The sequence below is a fragment of the Schistocerca cancellata genome, chromosome 8, assembly GCF_023864275.1.
Source record: "Schistocerca cancellata isolate TAMUIC-IGC-003103 chromosome 8, iqSchCanc2.1, whole genome shotgun sequence".
Classification (NCBI taxonomy): domain Eukaryota; kingdom Metazoa; phylum Arthropoda; class Insecta; order Orthoptera; family Acrididae; genus Schistocerca; species Schistocerca cancellata.
In genome coordinates, this window is record NC_064633.1 from 587,580,396 (window position 1) to 587,602,767 (window position 22,372).

At 40.8% G+C, this 22,372-nt stretch overlaps 1 protein-coding gene across 3 annotated transcripts in view; it reads left to right on the forward strand.

Annotated features, from left to right (window-relative positions):
- The window catches only part of LOC126094776 (glucosamine-6-phosphate isomerase), a 126,531-nt gene that overhangs the window by 22,541 nt on the left and 81,618 nt on the right, over positions 1 to 22,372 (forward strand). For all 3 annotated transcript variants that reach the window (XM_049909330.1, XM_049909332.1, XM_049909331.1), the window contains exons 4-5: positions 9,858 to 10,225; positions 20,793 to 20,966. In XM_049909330.1, the coding sequence (XP_049765287.1) occupies positions 9,858 to 10,225; positions 20,793 to 20,966 (542 nt within the window). The remainder of the gene's footprint in view (positions 1 to 9,857; positions 10,226 to 20,792; positions 20,967 to 22,372) is intronic.

Sequence of the window (22,372 nt, forward strand, 5' to 3'; positions counted from 1 at the left end):
TTTTTATATCGGATGGCAGCTTGTTGAATACATTTGCACCAGAGTACGTAACTCCATTCTGAGGCACAGGCAAGGAGATCAAGTCTGTATGAAGTCTGTTCTTGTGTCTTGTGTTGTGATCTTGTAGATCACAATTCAGCTAAGGTGAAAATGATTTTTGTTATCCACAACAAAACTAAGAAGTGAGTCTAAGAATTGCAAAATTCCTAAGAGACCTCTTTGAGATGTGCAGTTGTCTACTGATAACAATATTCTTTCCGCTCACTTCTGCTGTATAAGTGCTTTATTTACTTTAGGTGAAGTGTTCCAGAATGTAATTCCACAAGACAACAGCAAAAAAAAAAAAAAAAAAAAAAAAAGTTAAATGCTCTTTTTCTTTAGGTCAGCACAATGAGAGAGACTTCTAAGTATAAAATAAGGTGAATTGAGATTGTTACTTATTTTATATATGTCTTGACTTGGTTTTAACTTATTATCCAGTCACACCCCAAGAAATTTCACACAGTGTTTCATCCAATGTATGATCATAAGTGTCTATTTCTGGAAGTAGCAATTTTTTTTTTTTTTTTTTTGCTTGATTTAAAATGAATAATACACATTGTTGTGAGATTAAGATTTAATTGCTTGCTGTAAGCCAGTTGTATGTCTGTTTAGTTACCACTGGGATTTATCTGATGTGGTTGGGGTTGGGCTCCTTATAATCACTGTGTCATCAGGAAATATTACAGTTTTTGAACTCCCCTTCAAATTCATGTGAAGGTCATTTACTGAGGTTAAGAAACAATAGACCCTGTAGTGATGGCCATTCACAGTTTAATTTCATGTCTGCACGTCAGCTATCTGTGTTTTATGTAAGATTACATCTGTGCAAGATGGAAACCATTATTAATTGGTCAAGTTGTGTACTACACAAGCAAAGGCTTTGGCAAGATCTCATTATTGTTGCTGCTATGGTCTTCAGTCTGAAGACTGGTTTGATGCAGCTCTCCTCACTGCTGTATCCTGTGAAAACCTCTTCATCTCCGAATAACTGCTGCAAACTACATTCTTTTGAACATATTTACTGCACTCATCTCTTGGTCTCCCTCTACTAATCCCCTTCCCCACCCCCTTCTCACCAATTCCCTCCAGTATTAAAGTAATGATCACTTGATGTCACAGGATGTCCCCTATCAACTGATCCCTTCTTCTAATCAGTTTTTGTCACAAATTTATTTTCTCCCCAATTATAGTCAGTACATCTTCATTAGTTACATGATCTACCCACCTAATCTTCAGCATTCTTTTGTAGTACTACATTTCAAAAGCTTCTATTCTTTTCTTGTCTGAACTGGTTTATCATCCACATTTCAGTTCCATACGAGGCTACACTCTAGACAAGTACCTTTTGAAAAGACTTCTTAACCCTTAAATCTGTATTTGATGTTAACAAATTTCTTTTCATCAGAAATGTTTTTCTTACCATTCCTCTCTGCTTCGGCCATCAGTTATTTTACAGCCCACATAACAAAACTCCTCTGCTACTTTCAGTGTTTCATTTCGTAGTAGAATTCCTTCAGCATTGCCTGATTTAATTTGGCTATGTTCTGTTTCCCTTGTTTTGCCTATGTTGACATTCATCTTATACCCTACTTTCAAGACATGGTCCATTCTGTTTAACTGATCTTCCAGGTTATTTGCTATCTTTGACAGAATTGCAACATCATCTGCAACCCCCAGTCTTTATTTGTGCTCCCTGACCTTTAATTCCTTCTCCAAATTTTTCTTTGGTTTTCTTTACTGCTTGCTCAATGTACAGAGTGAATAACATCAGGGGTGAGCTACAACTCTGTCTGAATCCCTTTCTCAACCACTGCTTCATTTCCAGGCCCCTTGACTCTTACAATTGCCATCTGCTTTCTGTATAAGTTGTGTATAACCTTTTGCTCCCTATATTTTACTCCTACTACTTTTGAATTTCAAAGAGCAAGTTGCAATCACTATTGTCAAAAGCTTTCACCAAATCTACAACAGATATAAATGTAAGTTTGCCTTTCCTTAACTTGTCTTTTAGGATAAGCTGTCAGGTCTGTACTGTTTCACACATTCCTACATTTCCCCAGAATCCATACTAATCTTCCTTTAGGTCAACTTCTACCAGTTTTTTTCATTCTTCTTCTGTGAATAATATGAGTTAACATTTTTCAGCCATGACTTAGCAGACTGATAGTTCAATAATATTCACACCTGTCTTTGGTGTTGGGGTTATTTATTTTCTTCTTGAAGTCTGGGAGTATATTGCCTGTCTCCCATATCGTTTTTATCCGGTGGAATAATTTTGACATGGTTGTGCTTCTGGATATTTAACAATTCTGTGGGACTGTCATCTGCTCCAGGAGTCTTATATTTACTTCCGTCTTTTAGTATGTTGTCAAACAATGGAAAATCCAGGATGGAATACAACAATTTCAGTATGTTGTGTACTTCTTTAGCTTCGCATCTGCCTTCTTATTTTCATCCACTTCCTCTTCCTTTTTATAATATTGTCTTCAAGCTTCTTCCTTTTTTGTAGCCTTTCTGTATATTCTCTCCACCTTCCAGCCTTCCATTCTTTCCTTAGTCCGCATCCGTCCATCCTGATTTAGGTTTTCTGTGATTTCCCTAAATCGCTCCAGGCAAATGCCGGGATGGTCCCTTTGAAAGGGCACGGCCGACTTCCTTCCCCGTCCTTCCCTAATCCGATGAGACCGATGACCTCGCTGTTTTGTCTCTTCCCCCAAACAATCCAATCCAATCCAATCTTTCCTTAGTACTTCCTTGCCATCTTAGTTCTTAAGATACATACAACTGTTTCTCTTAAATTTGCAGTACATGATATCTATATTTCTCATAACCATGCATGCTGCTACAGTTATGTATTTCTCCTCTTGCAGTTCCTGCTTTGCCATTTTTCACTATCTGTATACATTTTTAAAGATGTATATATTCCTTTTTGTCTGTTTCATCTGTTGAACTTTTTTTGTACTTTCTTCTTTTGTCAGTTAAATACAGTATCTCATCTGTTATCGAAGGATTTCTACTGGATTTTGTGTATTTTTCCTTGTTGATCCTCTGCTTCAGTCACTGTTTCATCTTTCAGAACCACTCATTTATCCTCTATTGCAGGGCCAGCCATGGCATACCAGATTTCATGCATGCAGGGTGTGCTGGTTGTGGGTAGGCCAGGGGCTGACCTCTCACTCAGCTTTGCTTGGTCCGACTCAGAAGTACATGGAATAGTGCAACATTTCATTTAGCATTGCGGTGAAACGTTTTCCGGCTGGCACAACTCTCTGAATTTGGCAGAATTGTGCTGTTTAACTTCTGCTGTTTATTCGTAGTATGAACCACAGTCACAGATTCAGTGGTTGTTTGCACAAAATAAAGAGGCAGTCTAATGATCTATCGTTGCAGTCATTTAAAATGGATGGGAATGACAGAAGTGAGGGATGAGAATTATGAGTTCGCATATGTAACAGATATTGCATATTTGCTATGAAGCATTATTACAATATCATGCAGAAAGAATTTAAAGATTAATTGTCAATGAAAGAGCAAAAACTGAAAATGGTTGACAAAAAAGGATTCATTGTTCTGTACATAAAAAGGCACCTAGTGCTAAATTTGAAGGACTGGAGTATGTGAAGAAATGAGTGGTACAAATAGTGAAATTTCTGAAGTTGCATGCATTATTCAGTTGTCAGTTGCAAGCAGTTTCGATGGAACTGAACAAAGAGTATGGAGACTTCATATATTACTGGAAAGTACGTTGGGGCCTGCCTGGGATGATTTTTCAATTTAAAACTTGCTATTATTTAATTTATGAAGGAAAAAGGAGTGCAGGAACAAAAATTAGAACATCTGGAATGGATCACAGACTTCACATTTTAAGTAGACTTGATTGTACACTGCCCATAATCAGACACTGCAAATCATGTTGTAGAAGGGACACATTCTGACAAAGACAGTTCACTTCCCTAAGTTCATTGGCATTAAAGAAAATGTGAGGTTTGAAGAATTCATTGTGGCCCTGAAAGAATTACAAGGATAGTCTTATAAAGATTTTGAGTACACTGTCAATCTTACATCTGTTTCCGTGTGTTTCAGTTGAAAGTGCCCCTGTGCATGTACTGATGTAACTGGTTAACCTGCAAGGCAATACCAGTTTTAATGACAAATCTTTTTACATTAAAAATGTCCAGGCTATCTACATTGCTTTCCTCAGGTAGAGTATACAAGTCTCTACAATGAGGTTGCAAAAGTGCTACATTTGTGTGAAAGACCTGTTGTAAGTTATGAAACTACATAAGTCATGATTATGTGGCAACTTGAGTGCAAAACTCTGTGAAATTATCTGTGTCTGTCCTTATTTTGACACTTTTTACCAGATAAAAATTATATTATGTCTTCAGTGCACCAAAAATTAAATAATACTGAAAATTTGTTTTCTTTGTGACCTATGTTGTTGTGAAGTTGTTAAGAAATATGGAACATAAAACCAAGTAGAATGCAGTGCAACTGGACTCGCATTTAAGTGCAACATGTTCCCAATTTTCTCCTCTTCCCCCTCTTCACACTCAGACAGCATGGCAGGAGGGGGGGGGGGGGGGGGGGAGAATGTGAAGCGAGGCTGAACACTGTTGCACTCATGCCCCGCACATGGCCCATGAGCTTACATCTTGGCTGTTCCTGCTCTGTTGTATTCATTTTCATTGCTTCAGTAAGTACTTGTCCAATGTTTCCTTCAAAACTCTCAATAACCTCTGCAACTTTTCAGCTAATTCAGGTCATTAATTTCTTTCCATTATGCAATTTATTCAGCTTTAATATGTGATTCCCTAGCAATAAATCATGGTCAAAGCCCATATCTGCCCCAGGAAATGTTTTACAGTTGCAAATCTAGTAATTTCCCAGACATCATACTTTTTAAACTAATGCCTGCTTCTTATGCATGCAGTGTCTGCAGAAGTAAATCTAATGTGTTTGTATTCATTACTTTTATTGTGATTACAACATGTACTGCCCCTGTGAGGAAATAATTATTGAATTTTGTGGCCAGCTGCTTGAATTTGTCACCATTTCTGTCACCGCTATTTCCTCATGACTCGGTTTCATTTGGCCGGTGATTTTCATTTCCTTGTTGTTTAATAATGTTCCAAGCAGTTTTTACTTTATTCTTGACACATTTTATTTTTCGTGCACAGTGGTTGAGAATCACATTTTACTGAATTAATGAAATTAATACTTGTTAATTAGTTTTGAAATTCCCTTATGCAAGGTGAAAGGAAATTGAAATTAGAGCCAGTCAAGGCTGGAAATGAGATTCCTGGATTGGAAGCAGCAGGATGTATCCACAAAAACTTTTTTTTTTTAATTTGTAACACAAGCAATCACATTAGTACTTGCTCAGAATGAGTAAGGAAAATACTTTCCACCAACACACAGCACTATCAGTAGAACACTCTTAGTGTTCAGCCGATTCTTTAAATTAAAGTTTAAAATTTACATTCCAAATTTAAAATAAAGAAACTGAAACAGGCAATATAAAGAAAAAAAAACTGACCTGGGTCATTGAGTAATTCTGTCATTTCTATTTTGTGGACAGTTCCTTCTTCCTCCTCTTCAGATGTTAAAACGTGTTCTTCTAAGTTTCCATTTGCTTTATACTCTTCTGCTGAGAGCTTCTTATAGTCATCTAGCTGTTGTAAGTTGCTTATCACGCCAGTTTCATATTATCTTTTGCATCTGGATTCCAGTACTTCATAAGTTTATATGCAAATTCTTATCTGTTGTGAATATTGTTTACTATTTGTGAAATGAATCTGTCCCATTTATCTTGTTTAATTGAACTGCAGAGTAACTTCATTCCTGTTGTTATGCTCTTGTATTCATCTTTACTTCCTGCTGTCTTCTTTTGTAGCCATTTAAGATACGCACAGTAACCGGGGCAGAGAGAGAGAGGGTAGTAATCAGTAATAGACTATTTTATTGGCATTCAGAAACCAGCCTTAACATTTACAGAGGTAAGAGCATACAGAGAAGCAGAACTAAATACAGATCACTGTATGCTAATGACAAAAGTAAACATTAAAGCCTGATGGATGAAAATAAAGTCTAATAAAAGTAATCACCAAAAGCAATGGAGAACTTAACATGCTCAAAGAAACCTCTATTAAAAAATTATACAAGGACCATCTGAATAAATATAATGGTGAAAGGAGACAGAAACTATAACAGGAAAAGCTGCCTTAGAGGTTATTGGATACGGAAGTGAAAGCAAACAAATTAAATAAGGGATGTAGGAGACTGAATAAAGAAAAGAAAAAAGTTGATTCATAATACGCAAGTTATTTGAAGCATGAAAAATCTCTCAGGAACTTCCCATTATTTATAATATTTCTCCATTATTTCCCACGATGTTATCTATTGGGTTATTTCCCATACTTCCATTCATGCCACCACCATTGATGATGACGTTTGTTTTATATGAATCTGTGGTGTTGCCTTGCAGGCCAATGAAGCCACAATCTTCAGTGTCAGTGAACTCAACCTCCAATAGGAATCTAAAATTATTGAACATAGTGGACATGGACAGCGATTGCTGGCAGCTGGTGCTAGGTGTGAATGTTGTTGGCCAGGGAGCATGCCGAGATAGTCCACACGTTTGCAACAAACACTGTGTCCAGGTGATGCAATGGTTAACACAACTGCCCAGTAAGTAGGAGATCTGGGGTTCAAGTACAAGTCCCACGCACATTTTCGCTCATTGCCACTGATTCTGCATGGAGTCCTGATGCAAGTGATATCATTAATTCCTTTCCTTCCCTTTCCTTTCCTTTCTCCCACCTCCCCCTTCAATTTACATAAGTAATTGGTTTTTTTAATAGTATTTACTTTTACTTGCAGTGTTTCATTATAATTTTGTGTATCTTTTCTCTTCTTCCTTCTGAGGAGTAGGTGCACACTATAGGTAGATACACTCTTTCTACTTTAAATCTTACATGTACTGTCTTTTCGTTCATGCTTGTGTGTGAGTGTATCTTATTTTTCTGTTTTTCATTTATTTACTACTCTTGCTGAATAGGATGTCGGTGTATGTAATGGAATATTCTCCTAGATGTTTAGATCCGTTCAGTTCTATGTTTTTGTCTTGGTTATTAAAGCAATATCTATCTCTCTTTCACTCAGTATTCTTTGTAGATCCTCAGTCTTTTTTATTATTCTCCTTACATCTCATGTAACAAATTTAAGACAATATTGTATACCAAGTTCTTGTCCTCCTTCCATCTCTGGTGGTTATTGTTAGCGATCTGAGGTTTTATTGTGAGGACTGCCAGAAGGTAAGTTGTCCCCTGTCAGGATTATATACAATTTGCATCGTAACCCCTCTGGTGGGACTGCCACCTCTATGCCTTCTGGTTTGCATGATTTTCTGGTAAGTTTTACTGTCGTGTCCTTTGAAGATACTTCTTCTCCATAAGGCAGTGGTTAAGGTATCCTTCGTCAGCTCCACTGACCCAAAGTCAATCTTCTCCTTTGTTGCTGTCATCAAGGTCTGCACAAGAGACCCATTAACTGCCATTTTTCGAGGTTCCTTTAACGCCCTGACAGCTACCATAGCAATCTTAGGGCACACAGAGTCCCCACTGTACTTCACCCCTAAAGCCAGTCTTTTATTCTGTGCTATTACCCATCTCCTACAAGTTGGATGAAGGGGTTGTGCATATGAGAGACTTTATTTTTAGCACTATGTGGTATTAATAAAGTCTGACATGTACCACATCTATGAAGAGCCCCTCAACAAGAATTCAATGAAAGAGGATTTCAAGTAATATAATGTAATCAAGCGTGTACTACATTTTCATGCAGGCTATTTTCAGAAGATAGTGACAATCCCAGTCATCTAAGGCCAATGGAGCAGGTACAGGGAGCATTATGGAGAGTGCTCTCTTTGTGATTGTGGAACTCTGAAGCTATGTGCTGCAGATATTCTGATTCTGGCAACTGCAGTGCACCATTTACACAGTCTCACAGGATGCTCACACATGTGTTTAGCCTCTTTAATGCATCTTTTGGTAATGATGTAAGTCATTGGTGATCCACGTCATTGAAAGACTTACTGCAGTGGAAAACAAAACTGTCTTCTGTTGGAATATGCAGGTATTAGGTAGAATGACAAGACTGTTGACACTTGTATTCCGTGCATATCAGAAAGTCTTATTTGAATGCTAGTACTGTAGAGAGACTAGAAAGCTATTCAATTATTTTGTAATAGTACGAAGGTGGTTTAAAAAGTTCTCGGAATCACCACAAGAGGTCAGCACTAGTGCAACAAGTTGTTCACGTGATATTCATTGGACTGTTGCCTGTAAACACTTGCCAAGTCAGTGCTCTTGGAAGAGATCTGTGGTGGTGACATTGCTCTATTGTTGTTCCGACGTAGTGATTTGTGAAGATGGAAAAAATCGAGATTTGAGCCGTGATTAAGTACTTTGTAAAGGAAGGTATGAAAGCAAAGGACATTCATGCAGATTTCCAGAATACACTAGGGGACTCTGCTCCTTCATATTTAACTGTTGCCAAGTGGAAAAATGACTTTAAATTTGTTCAGTAGAGCTTAGATGGTGATCTGTGCAGTGGTTGGCCAAGATGTGTCACTAATCCAGAAATCATTGCAAAGGTGCACAAAATGGTCACGGAGGATCACCGATTGAAAGTGCATGAAATGCTTACACTTGCTAGATGTCATCTGAAAGGGTATATCACATCTTAAGTGAAGAATTAGAAATGAAAAAATTATCTGCAAGATGGATACCGCGACTCTTGACACTGGATAAAAAACGCATGAGGATGGATATATTGGAACAATGTTTGGCCTGTTTTAGGAGAAGTGAACAAGATTTTTAGCGCCAGTTTGTGACCACAGATGAAACTTGGGTGCACTACTATACCCCAGAGACAGACAACAGTCAAAGGTCAAAGCAGTGGAAACGTGCTGATTCTCCGCCACCAAAGAAAGCAAAGACATTTCCTTTGGTGGAAAGGTCATGGCATCAGTGTTCTGGGATGCGAAGGGGATTCTGTTTGTAGATTATCTCAATACTGGGCAAACAATTACTGGAGAATACTATGCTAACCTCCGGGACAAATTGCAACAAAAGATACGCCAGGTTTAGCAAGGACAAAAGGCATCTTCCATCAAGACAACGCGCACTCGCACACATGTGCTGTTGCCATGGCCAAACTGCATGGACTAAGGTATAAATTGTTGTCACACCTGCCGTATTCACCTGATATGACTCCTTCAGATTTCCATCTCTTCCCGAAACTGAAAATTTTTCTTGGTAGACGAAGATTCCCTTCAAACGAAGAATTGATAGTCGGAGTTGACAACTGTTTTGCAGGCCTGGAGGAAACTTATTTTCGAGATGGGATCAAGGCACTGGAACATCATTGGACCATGTTCATTAATCTACAAGGAGACTACATTGAAAAATAAAAAAAAGTTTAAGTGATGTCAGTACTTTTTTTCTATTCCGAGAACTTTTCAAACCACTCTTGTGCTTTGCTAAACTGGTGAGTGCAGCAGACTGAGACATTTTAGCAGTGTTTAACTCACATTAGTTTCCATTGCAGGTCAAGAAGAACTCTTTATAAACAGAACTCAATCATTAATCTACCTTCCGTTTGTTTCTCTTCATCACACATTGATGAGCATATACACAAACATAGTATAGTGCAAATTTAGTACATATCTTTACATCAGTATTTTAAATAATATTCAGTTTCTAGACAAAAAGTCTGTATTTGTGAAACTTCCTTCTTTTATAATTTTACAGGTCTTCCAAGGGATCACCCTGAAAGCTACCATTTTTACATGTGGGACAATTTCTTTAAACACATTGACATTGATCCAAAGAATGTCCATATATTAGATGGAAATGCACCTGATTTAGTGAAGGAGTGTGAAGAGTATGAGAGGAAAATTACAGAAGCAGGAGGAGTGGAACTGTTTATTGGTGGTATTGGACCTGATGGACACATAGCATTCAATGAGCCAGGCTCATCATTAGTTTCAAGAACAAGAGTGAAGACTCTGGCTCAAGATACACTTGAGGCAAATGCCCGCTTCTTTGGCAATGATATATCCAAGGTGCCAAAACAGGCTCTCACAGTTGGTGTTGGTACTGTTATGGATTCTAAAGAGGTTTGTAGAGTCGGTATTTATTAATTTATTGCTGGTATGTTTATACTGAAGAGAGAGACAAGTTGTTTTCAGAAACTGAAGCATTTGATTTAATTATGACTGTGGATTTTAGATAAAAAATGTCCGATATTGTAGACACCGTTTCTCATGAAACACCAAATTCAGATACATGCAAACCTAGAAGTGTTCTCATTAATCTTAGGTAAACATCCAAAAAACTGAAAATTTCAGTTAATGAAAAAAATGAAACAATTAATTGTCATGTAAAATCAACCATGGAATAATAACATTAATATTAAAAGGATAGATTGCTACTCACCATATAGAGCAGACTTGAGTTGCGGCAAAATAGGTGCTTGTCATACATTCAGAAAAAGTTAAATCCATAGAAAGAGAGACATCATACTGAATAGCATTTTCAACTGCCTGTATAGAGTATTTTTTCAGATAAATACAAAGTAGCAGATACAAAGTTCCTCTTTTACATACACATTTAAAAAAAAGGCATCAGTGTATTCACTTGGTAGTGTAGAACACATTTCAATCGAGTATATTCCTTTCCATTTGCTTAGAAAATATCTTGATAAACAAATACACACTAGATTATTGATCACTGATTGGTGGTATATAGTTTCATAATATGTGACCTCCTGTTGAAGAAACTGGGAAACCAGGGCATTCTTTTCAGCCTTGCCATATAATATACAACTTTATAATGGTTTCTGGTTAGTATCTGATTTGGACTATTACACAGAAGTGAGCAAGTAACTGTGAAACAATTCAGATGAACTAGTTTCATTTTGCAAGTGTGAGCACTCCAGAGTCCAGACAGATTTGCATATCTGAGTCACTTCATTTGAGTACGAGCATTATAATTGAGGTACATATATCCAAATTCAGGTATGATCAACAGCACTGATAGGACACCAACATTTTGTGTGCTCGAGACAATCACAGTATTTATTTTAAAGTATTACAATAACTTAAGTAACCATTTAGAGTGCAATGCCACATTATAAAAGAATGAATATTTCAATCTATGCAATAAAATTAGTAGGGGAAAAAGTTGTAGTACAAGCAATGGCCCTGCATGAAAGAGAAAGGTGGTATTTTGCTATTCACCCAATCTACGCAGTATCATGCCTGCTTCCAATCCCTTGACCAGTGTATGACCTAGGTGCAAGATCCGTCTGATGCACCCATCTAGTACATCCTACTCCAATCTCATCACAGCCTTAGTTGTATTCTGTCCTATCAGAGGCAGAGCTACCTGTAAAAGCAGTCATGTCATATACCACGTTGGCTGCAGTATCTGTGCAGAATTTCATATGACTGTAACCACCAGTCAGCTGACCACCCCCCCAGTTGTGACCAAGAACAGAGTTGACCATGCAGTATCGGAACACGCTATTGAAAATCATATTTTGAATTTCAGTGGTTGCTATATATTCCAAGTCATCTGGATCATTATTTTCAACACCAGCTTCCCTTAATTACATAGGTGGGAGTTGTCCTTGCTGAAGTGTCGGCAGAAGTGCCAACACTGTTTTGTGTGAGGAGACCGAAATGCACGCTATATGCTCACGCAGGCTGGCGTGAGGTCTGAAACAGGATACGTAATGAATGCTATAAAGAAACGTACGTAGCTTCTGAAATACTTAACTTTAATCCACATTTGTAGAACATCTCTCGTTACTGTACAGGCTTTATAATCACAATATCTATACTGGTAATGGCGCCTTGCTAGGTCGTATCAAAAGTAGCTGAAGGCTATGCTAACTATCGTCTCGGCAAATGAGAACATAATTCTCAGTGAACCATGGCTAGCAACTTCGGCTGTACAACTGGGGCGAGTGCTGGTACGTCTCTCTAGACCTGCCGTGTGGTGGCGCTTGGTCTGCAATTACTGACAGTGGCGACACGTGGGTCCGTCGTATACTAGCGAACCGCGGCCGATTTAAAAGCTATCACCTAGCAAGTGTGGTGTCTGGCGGTGACACCACATTCCTCCCCCGCAAATCGGCGAACGGTTGTGTGATAAGGCTTCCGCCCGCCGTGGGGAGGACCCCATGTTGACGTATGCGACGAGGTGGGGAGCCTAACAACAGGCGAGGCTGTGCCACCCGCACCCGGCCATTCGGTCCGAGGGAAGCTAGGAAACGCCTGAAAACCTAGTCCAGGGTGCACGCCAAAATGAGGTGGATGCGCCCATAGATAGTCAGGAGGGGCCGAAGGGTCGACCTCCATCGAGTCGGAGCACCCGACTGGCGAAGAAGACATCTGGTCCGGAGCGGGCAAGAGTTCCATGCCGGAGGACAGCTGGTCACGGGAAGCGATCGGCGGCGCGTGACCCAGGTAGGCGCCCGGCGGTAGCAGCGACGCGTCCACTGCGGGCTGCGCCAGCGGTGGCGGCAGCAGCGGGAGAACAGGCGGCGGCGGCGGCGGCGCGGCGGCATGGGGCAAAATGGAAGGCAGCGTCGGTAACACCTGGGGATGAGGCGAGCCAGTAGATAGGTCCCCAGGGCGCTGACCGGACGGCACCGTCGCTGAAAGCAGACGGGGAGCGGTAGAACCCGGGCGACGACAGAGGCACAGCTGATTGAGATGCTGACGCACCTCACCAGAGGCCCCCAAAACCAGATACATAGCGCGGCCGAGGCAGCGAAGAATGCACCCTGCGAGCCAACGCCGTGATCTGCGATAGTTGCAATAATAGACAACATCGCCTGGGGTAAAAGCAGGTGTCTGCCGCTGCACAGAAACCTGACGCGGCGGATGCAGCAAAGACATCAAGGTTCGATGAGGGCGACCATGGAGCAACTCAGCTGGCGAGCGACCATCACGGGGCTGAGAGCGATACGAAGACAAAAAGAGCAATAACGCGTCCTCCCGAGAATGCAACTCTTTTAACTTCAACGGCTGTGACTTGAAAGTCCGGACCAAACGTTCAGCCGGACCGTTTGAGTGTAGTGAAAACGGCGCGGACGTCAGATGTTGAATACCATTGGCCTTGCAGAAGGACTGAAATTCTGCGGACATGAATTGTGGGCCATTGTCGGAAACAATAGTCTGTGGAAGATCTTCAATGCAAAAGATAGCGGACAACGCTTGGATGGTGGCAGAAGACGTCGTGGAAGACATCTTGACAACAAAAGGAAAATTACTGAAGGAATCGACCACAACCATCCATCGAGCATTCCAGAATGGACCAGCAGAATCGATGTGTAAGCGTTGCCAAGGGGAAGTGGCTTTCGGCCATGCAAAGAAGTTCCACGGAGGTGCGGATTGTTGTTCAGCACACGCCATGCAAGAAGAGCGCACATTCGTAATCGCTGCATCGATTCCGAACCAAGTACAGTGCTGACGAGCAAGTTGTTTCGTTCTCACTATACCCCAATGTCCTTGGTGGAGAAGCTGTAAGACAGAGAACTAACGAACGTGGGACCACGACCCTGGAGTGATCATTATCAGAACGCAACAGCAAAACACCACGTCGTACAAAAAGTCTCTCCTTGTGAGCAATAAACACACATTTGTCCTTCCACAAGCGAAGACCATTTTGTCGCAAGACCTGAAATAATGTTCGGAGATTGGCTAAATGTTTGCCTGCCATCTCATCACGCAATGCGTGGGGAACATTGCGCGCTCTGAAAAATTTCGGTTGCGCGTTTACTTTCAGTTCCAAATGTGCTTCATAGTTCTTAGCGCAACCGCGGCCCGGTGCAAAAATGTCTGCAAACTCTTCACACAGACGAGAAACACTGGCTGAAGGCACAGTCTGGTTCACTGATAGGACCTGATTTACTATAGACAAGTTAAACAACTGAAATAAATCTAAACCAAACAAGTTCACTGCAGAAGAAGAATGAAGGACGTAAAAAGACACAAGTTTCGTTTGTCCCTTGTATGTTGCAAGAAGGCTGCACTGTCCTAACACAGGGATCTGCTGTCCTGAATATGTAGTTAGCTTAACATTTGTGGCACGCAACGGAGGTGTGCCCAGTTGTGTGTACGTGTCTTTATTGAGCAATGAAACTGCAGCTCCGGTATCGAGCTGGAATGGTATCACGTTGCCATTAATTTCCAAGTCTACAAAAAGTTTATTGTCCTGCTGACGACAAGAGCGACTGTTTTGTGCAACGTGAACATACACTGGTACAGAATCACTTGCTACCTGACGGGATTTCCGTCGATGTCGACGCACACTGTTTGTGGGACGAACACAGTCACTGTCAGAGAGAGTAGCACTGGACGGAGTGGCATTAACTACATGAATGTCCATGGGCGAAGGTTCACGAGCCTGAGTATTCTTGGTTCGATACCCATTCCGGCGTGAAGCAAAGGGCGTGGAATGGTTGCGAGTGTCCGATCGGAGCTTTTTGTGGCAAACACTTTGAACATGACCTTTCTTATTACAGAAAAAGCAAATTGCTTGGCGTGACGGGCAATTCTCACGCGAATGTCTAGTAGCACACCGCGGGCATGATTTAACTGCATTTGCGTGCTTGCGCGGCACACGTGGCTGCGCGGATGTGCGCGAGGGCTGTTTACAGTTCCGTGCAGCTTGCCCGGCGGGCCGGTTAATGTGACACACGGCTGGCGAAGTTTCAGATGATTTCTGAGCAAAGTCAAGTGTGTCTTGCCTATCCAATATGTCCATCACTTGTTGAAGGGAGGGATTGACTAGTTTCAAAATCTGTTCCCTTATGCGAACATCAGAAATGTTCTGTGCAATTGCATCACGCACCATAGTATCTGAATAAGGGAGTCCACATTCACACTCAAAAGCACAATCCCTAGTAAGGCCTTGCAAAGTTGCAACCCACTCCCGATTAGTCTGACCGGCCATATGTTTTGTACGAAAGAACGTATACCTTTTTGCAACTACATTGACTGTCTCTTTGAAATAGGCATCTAAAGCAGACAAAATTTCTTTGTAGGACAGAGTGGCTACGTCGCGTCGGGGAAACAATTTCACTATCACACGGTAGGTGGACACACCTACACAAGAAAGGAGATGAGGCTGCCGCTCGTTACCTTGAATTCTGTAGGCGGCGAGATGGAATCCAAATTGGCGTGACCACTCCATCCAGCTTTCCAATTCCTCCTGGAACGGACGAAACGGTGGTGCAACTGCGTGTTGTGGCTGTGGTAGCGATGAAGCGGCGGCGGCCGCATCTGTTTGCAGTGCACGTTGACCCTGGACGAGCTGTCCAAGGGCATCCAATAAGGCCCGCGTCTGCTGATTCTGCAAGCGATAAAATTTGGACAGTACATCTGGAGAATGTGACGAAGCCATGACACATGTAAATTAGGGCAAAGCAAGTGTAAAGAACAAGATCCTTGTGGAGACTCGTCGCCAATATGAAGTGTCGGCAGAAGTGCCAACACTGTTTTGTGTGAGGAGACCGAAATGTACGCTATATGCTCACGCAGGCTGGCGTGAGGTCTGAAACAGGATACGTAATGAATGCTATAAAGAAAAGTACGTAGCTTCTGAAATACTTAACTTTAATCCACATTTGTAGAACATCTCTCGTTACTGCACAGGCTTTATAATCACAATATCTATACTGGTAATGGCGCCTTGCTAGGTCGTATCAAAAGTAGCTGAAGGCTATACTAACTATCGTCTCGGCAAATGAGAGCGTAATTCTCAGTGAACCATGGCTAGCAACGTCAGCTGTACAACTGGGGCGAGTGCTAGTACGTCTCTCTAGACCTGCCGTGTGGTGTTGCTTGGTCTGCAATTACTGACAGTGGCGACACGCGGGTCCGTCGTATACTAGCGGACCGCGGCCAATTTAAAAGCTACCACCTAGCAAGTGTGGTGTCTGGCGGTGACACCACACTTGCAACGCATATTTCAATCTCATAGTCCTCCTGGTCCTGAATTCTGCTAGGACCTGCAACACAACTACCTTCCCCCACCCCCCCCACCCCCCCCCCTCCCCACCGCCCCAGGACTGTAACTTCGTTCATCCTGCATCCACTGCCTTTTCCCTGCAGTCACCGCTTCCCCTTCTCTACTCCACTCCCAACTCATGCTCCACATCATCGTGTACTGTGCATAATCCCTTCTGCCAGCTGCAAGAACAAGCTCACTAGTGATGGTGCCTCATTCCCATGCTGCTCACCCATTGCACCTCCTTCCTACATTCTTATCTTTTGCTGACTTCCCTATTTCACCTCTCAAAGCTACCCTTCTGTTTTCTGTTGTAGTCCTTACCCCCATTTCAGTCCAACTTTACCTATTGCTGTCTCTGAAATTCCCAGTTCAATTTCAGTTTATCCAGGTCCCATTGCTTTAATTTCCTACCTTCTTAAATGTCTTCAGTTTTCAGGTTTAACCAATAAATTGTGGTCAGAGTCAATATTTACCATAGGAAATGTCTATGGTTTAAAACTTGGTTTTGAAATCTCTGTATTGACATTATATAATCAATCTGAAACCTTCCAGTGTCCCCAGGTCTCTTCAGTCTATACAACCACCTTTCATGATTCTTAAACCAAATGTTACCAATAATTAATTCAACTGTGTGCAAAATGCTACCAGCTGGCTTCCACTTTCATTCCTTTCCCTGAGTCCAATTTCTCGTAGCATTTTTCCTTCTCTTCCTTTTCTCACTACTAGTTTCTAATCACCCATCACAATTATGGTCTCCCTAAACTTTCTGAATAATTACTTTTATCTTTTGATGGATTCTTCCCTCAAATTATGATAACTCTGAGTAACACAAATGCTAGATAATCTAGTGAGAAACTTTATTTCATGCTTGTTAGTGACCATACTAAAACATCAAAACCAAGGAATAAACAACAAAATTAATCAAAATATCCACGGGTGTGCTGCCGGTCTATAGTGTCCAACGGGCACAATATTTCGGTGATCATACATGTCGCCATCATCAGGTGACTGACGGACTGAGCTCCTGTGAACGTGCTGGCACAGAGATCCGTACGCTATGGCTGCTCAGAGGGAACTGGGTTCGGTCGCGGCGGCGGCCGATTTAAATACCCTCCACCCGTGGCGCGCTCCCTCCGCCGTCCGCGCCACAGTCGCGCGGTGGAACAGCGGAGGGAGCGTGCCGCGGGCGGAGGGTATTTAAATCGGCCGCCGCCGCGACCGAACCCAGTTCCCTCTGAGCAGCCATAGCATATGGATCTCTGTACACAATCTACATGACTCATTGTCAGCATATGCCACTTCCATGTCTCTTCCTTGATCATTATTACTCGTTTCTGATGGTGGTGCATAGGGAAACTTCAGCCAGACTATTCGCTGTGGCACGTGCCTTCTCCGTACGCTCCCGCAGTGACAAACCTTGATATGCAGCAATTGCTGAGTGAATGCCTACAGGCAACTTGTGCAGCTATAGCACACTCAATGACTATTTCAGCAACAAATCTCATTCTGCCAGTGCACGTAAGGCCCATATCACTTGAGACAGGATCTGTTGCCCATCAGTTCATCGTTAGAGACCCTCTATAATCTGAGCTCCAGCAACAAGGTATACCATTGTGTAAGTGCCTTGCTTAATGCAAAGTAGTAACTTTGCAGTAGTACATCTTATATTTCCTCTATCACAGCACCTTCTAAATGCGCCACTGTGATAATACACATATTTTTGTTTCTATGTATGCTGTGCTGGTGCAAAGTACACTCACTGTGTGTAAACCAAGTCATTTTGTGATTGGACTAAAAGGGTGGATGCTCAACGTGCTCCAGATGATTCATCGAATATGCATCTTGATGAAGGAAGTTGGTGTCTGTGCTTTGCAGCTACCGATTGATTCATTTTGGCTTCCATCACAGTTGCTTGTACCATCGCATTGATCATTCTTGTGAAAAGAATATCTTCATTTACAACAAATCGTCTCAGGGTCACCACTTTATTGTATTCTTCTCTCAAATTATGATAACTCAGAATAATTATTTCACACTCACTAACAACCACATTAGAACAACAAAATCAAGGAATAAGCGAAAAAACTGTTAATAAAATATACAAGTACCTTGACACTACAACACACTACTCTCATGTCTTTGTCTGCCACTTGGTGACAAAATACTAGTGTTGCCACAATATCTTCATAAATTTTTTCGATCTCTTCGTCATGTGGAGAGTTAGCTGCATATGGATTTTTACTACAGTGGAGTGTCTTATCTTTGTGTCTATCTTAGCTACAATAATGTCTTCACCGCACTTTTCATAATCTTACCTACATAGCTATTCTCTTATTCAATAATAATCCTACTCCAGCATTACCATATTTGATTTTGTGTTGATAACCCGTTACTGACCTGACCAGAAGTCACGTTCTTCATTTTACCACACTTCACTAATTCTTGCTGTATGTAATTTCAACCTACCTATTTCCCTTTTAAATTCTTTTACCCACTTACCTAATTAAGGGATCTAACACTCCATTCTACAACCCGTAGCATGCCAGTTTTGTTTTTCCTTTTGACTATATCTCCCTGAGTACTTCCTTCCAAATGTAAGAGTACTCTATTTCCAGAATATTTTACCCAAGACGATGCTATCATCATTTAACCATACAGTAGAGCTGTGTGCCCTTGGGAAAAATTATGGCTCTAGCGTCCGCGTGCCTTCAGCTGTCCACAGCACCAACACAGCAAAGCCACATTGACTGATGTTATAAGGCCTTAGTTTTGTCTCTCCAGATATACCCCTCTGTTGTGGTCTCACCTAAGATATGGCTGTCTTTATTGCCGAGGCTTGCAAGCTACCCCAACTCAGCAAGGTTCATAGTTTATGGTGTCTATATCTACAAAACATTTCTTATTCCTCTCACGAATAGAGCAACGGAAAAACAACTGTCTATATGCTTCCATACAAGCACTAATTTCTCTTATCTTGCCTTTGTAATCCTTATGTAAAATGTATTTTGGTGGCACCAGAATTGTTCTGCTGTCAGCTTGACATGCTGGTTCTCTAAATTTTCTCGATAGTGTTCCTTGGAAAAGAATGTCACGTTCTCTCCAGGTTTTCCCATATACATATTTTTTTAATGTTTTTTAATTTTTTCTATTTTTTTATTTTTTGAAGCAGCTCCATAATATAAGTGTGTTGATTGAATCTACTGTAACAGATCTAGCAGCCTGACTGAATTGTTTCAATGCCTTCCTTAACCCGGCCTGGTGGGGATCCCAAATACTCAAACAGTACTCAAGAATGGGTCACACTAGTGTTCTCTGTGGGGTCTCCTTTAGGGATGAACAACACTTTTCTAAAATTCTCCCTATAACCAAATTTTTCCATTCAGCTTCCCTATTACAATCCTTACATACTTATTTATTACATTTTGCTTTGCAACACCGAGATACTTAATTGAAGTGACCGTGTCAAGCAGCACACTACTAATGCTGTATTTGAGAATTGTGGTGTTGTCTTTCCTATTCATCAGCATTAACTTACATTTTTACTTTTAGAGTTAGTTGCCATTCATTACACTAACTAGAAATTTTGTGTAAGTCATCCTGTTTCCTCGTACAGTCACTCAATGATGACACCTTTCCATACACCATAGCACCATCAGCAAACAGCTGCAGATTTGCTGCACACCCTGTCCATCAAATCACTTGTGTATTAGAGAATAAGAGTGATCCTATCTCACTTCCCTGGGCTCTTGACGATACCCTTGTCTCTGATGAACTCTCACTGCAAAGGACAACACACTGGATTCTGTTACTTATGGTGGGCTTATTTCTTATCGTAGGTTGAGAATGAACTTGAATATTGTGATTATGGTTCACACATCAGCTGTAGAATATTTTAGAACAAATTAAAATTTGTGACAGACTAGTACTTGAACCCAGATTTCCTGCTTGTCATGAGCGGTCACCTTAACCATTTCGGCTATCTGAGCACATTTCCAGGAGAGGCCCAAGACTCCATTTGTCCTGATGTCTACTTTCCCTTGTGCTTGCACTATATTACTGTGATTCCTACACAGGGTGAGACACTGTTGTTCCTTGTCATTGCCTTGCTATTGCAGGAAATGTTGCAGTGCAGCTGAGGCAGAACCATACTCGCAATTTGTGAGTTAATTCTTAGCTGAAGGCAGCTGTTGATAGTCAACATAGTGTTCAGACACTGCACTGTCAGTAGTGGGTGCTATGTGGATATTCTGGTGGTGGTGATGATGACACATTTATGAGTATATTCCATGCTGGCCTTTTGTCAATTAATTTTGATTTTAATCAGAACATATCATCAAACTTCAATAAAGACTTAATTTCAGTAGAAGATTTCCCACAGTTTTTCTTTTCTCCTCTTCCTATATGTGCTTAATACTATGGTACACTTATAGAAGACATTGTACATCAAGAAAATAGTGACTTCTGTCTTACTTTTATGTTGTCAGTGTGAACCAGAGCATGGCACCCCAAGCATGACATGAATAATGTAACATTCCTATTTCAGTTTCTCATTAATCACTGCAGTTTTTCTTAAACATGTATGTAATTCAAAATAAGATTTAAGTTTTGAATTTTTCTACACTTGTTTCATATTTTGTTGTTTACATTTACTGCTTTTAGGTAATGATTCTTATCACTGGTGCTCATAAAGCATTTGCTTTATATAAAGCAATAGAAGAAGGTGTGAATCACATGTGGACTGTGTCAGCATTTCAGCAACACCGGCAAACAATTATGATATGTGATGAAGATGCAACACTGGAACTCCGTGTCAAGACTGTCAAATACTTCAAGGTATGATTGCACCTTAAAGAAAATTAAAATGCAGTAGGTGACAGTCTTACCACTGTTGCTGACGCATGGAATATGAGATACTGATACTTTTGCAGAAAACTAGAAGTAACAGTTACAGAATAAAACTACAAAGTGGCAGACGGGCTGGCCAGTAGCCATAACACAGAAGAGTCTTGCTGACAGAAACAGTTAAGGTAGAAAATAATGTTCCATAACAAAATGTTTTTTCTCGTAGGAGAAAGGAGGTATGGTCATGCAGGAGGGTAAGTTTGAGTGGGAAGACCACCCAGACTACCTTAGGTTAGAATGTGCCCCAAGGGAAAGTAATAGGAATAATGCTGTCAATAAACATAAACATTTTATCATATGGTGTCAGCATCAGAGCATTTGCAGGTGAAATAGGATAATATCATCATTGAATATTCAGAAGGAAGAACATAAAATTAAGACAACATTTTGACTTGTAGTTCTCTTTAAATGTGAATAAATGTGAGTTAAAGTGTATTACAAAGAAAAATAAGCTGGTAGAATCCAAATACAAGATTAGTGGTGAACTGCGTGAACACAGGACATTTGTTTAAATGTTTAGAGGTAATTCTAAGAAGTGATATCACATGGAACAATCTTACGAAATCAGTAGTAGGGAAGCAAAGGAAGACAGATTTGTTGGAAGCATTGTGGGGAAGTGCAGTGCATCTGTAAAGGAAGTGACATACAAGATGAATTCTGTAGTATTACTGCAGTGTTAGGAATTCTTATCAAGTATGCATGGCAGAATACACCAACCAAATTTAAGATTCACTGTTAGGATTGTAACGGGTCAGTATAGCCCATACTGAAGCGTAACAGAGATGTTTGGGAAATTTAAATGGGAATCTTTAAAAGAAAGGCAACATTTTTTTCCCTTAAAACTCTGTTGAGTAAATTCTGAGAACTGGCGTTCAAGGACAGCCCTGTTGCCAGGACCATACATATTGCAGAGGAATCATGAGACTAAAATTACATAGATTAGACAATGGAAACTCCAGGTTAGAATATCTACAATACAAGGAAAGGGATAGATTGCTATTCACTGTATAGATGACGCACTGAGTGGTAAGCAGGCTCAACAAAAAGACTGTTACACTTTTAGCTTTCAGCCAAAGCCTTCTTCAGAAAAGGAAAAACACACACACACACACACACACACACACACACACACACACACACACACACACACACATATTCATTCACTCAAGCAAGCTTGCCTCATGTCGCCACCTCCAGCAATTCTGGTTGCAGCTGCTGGAGATGGTGGTCATGTGTACGTGTGTTTCCTTTTCTGAAGAAGCCTTTAGCCTAAAGCTAAATTTGTAACAGTCTTTTTGTTATGCCCATCTGCTACTGAATGTGTCATCTGTACTGTG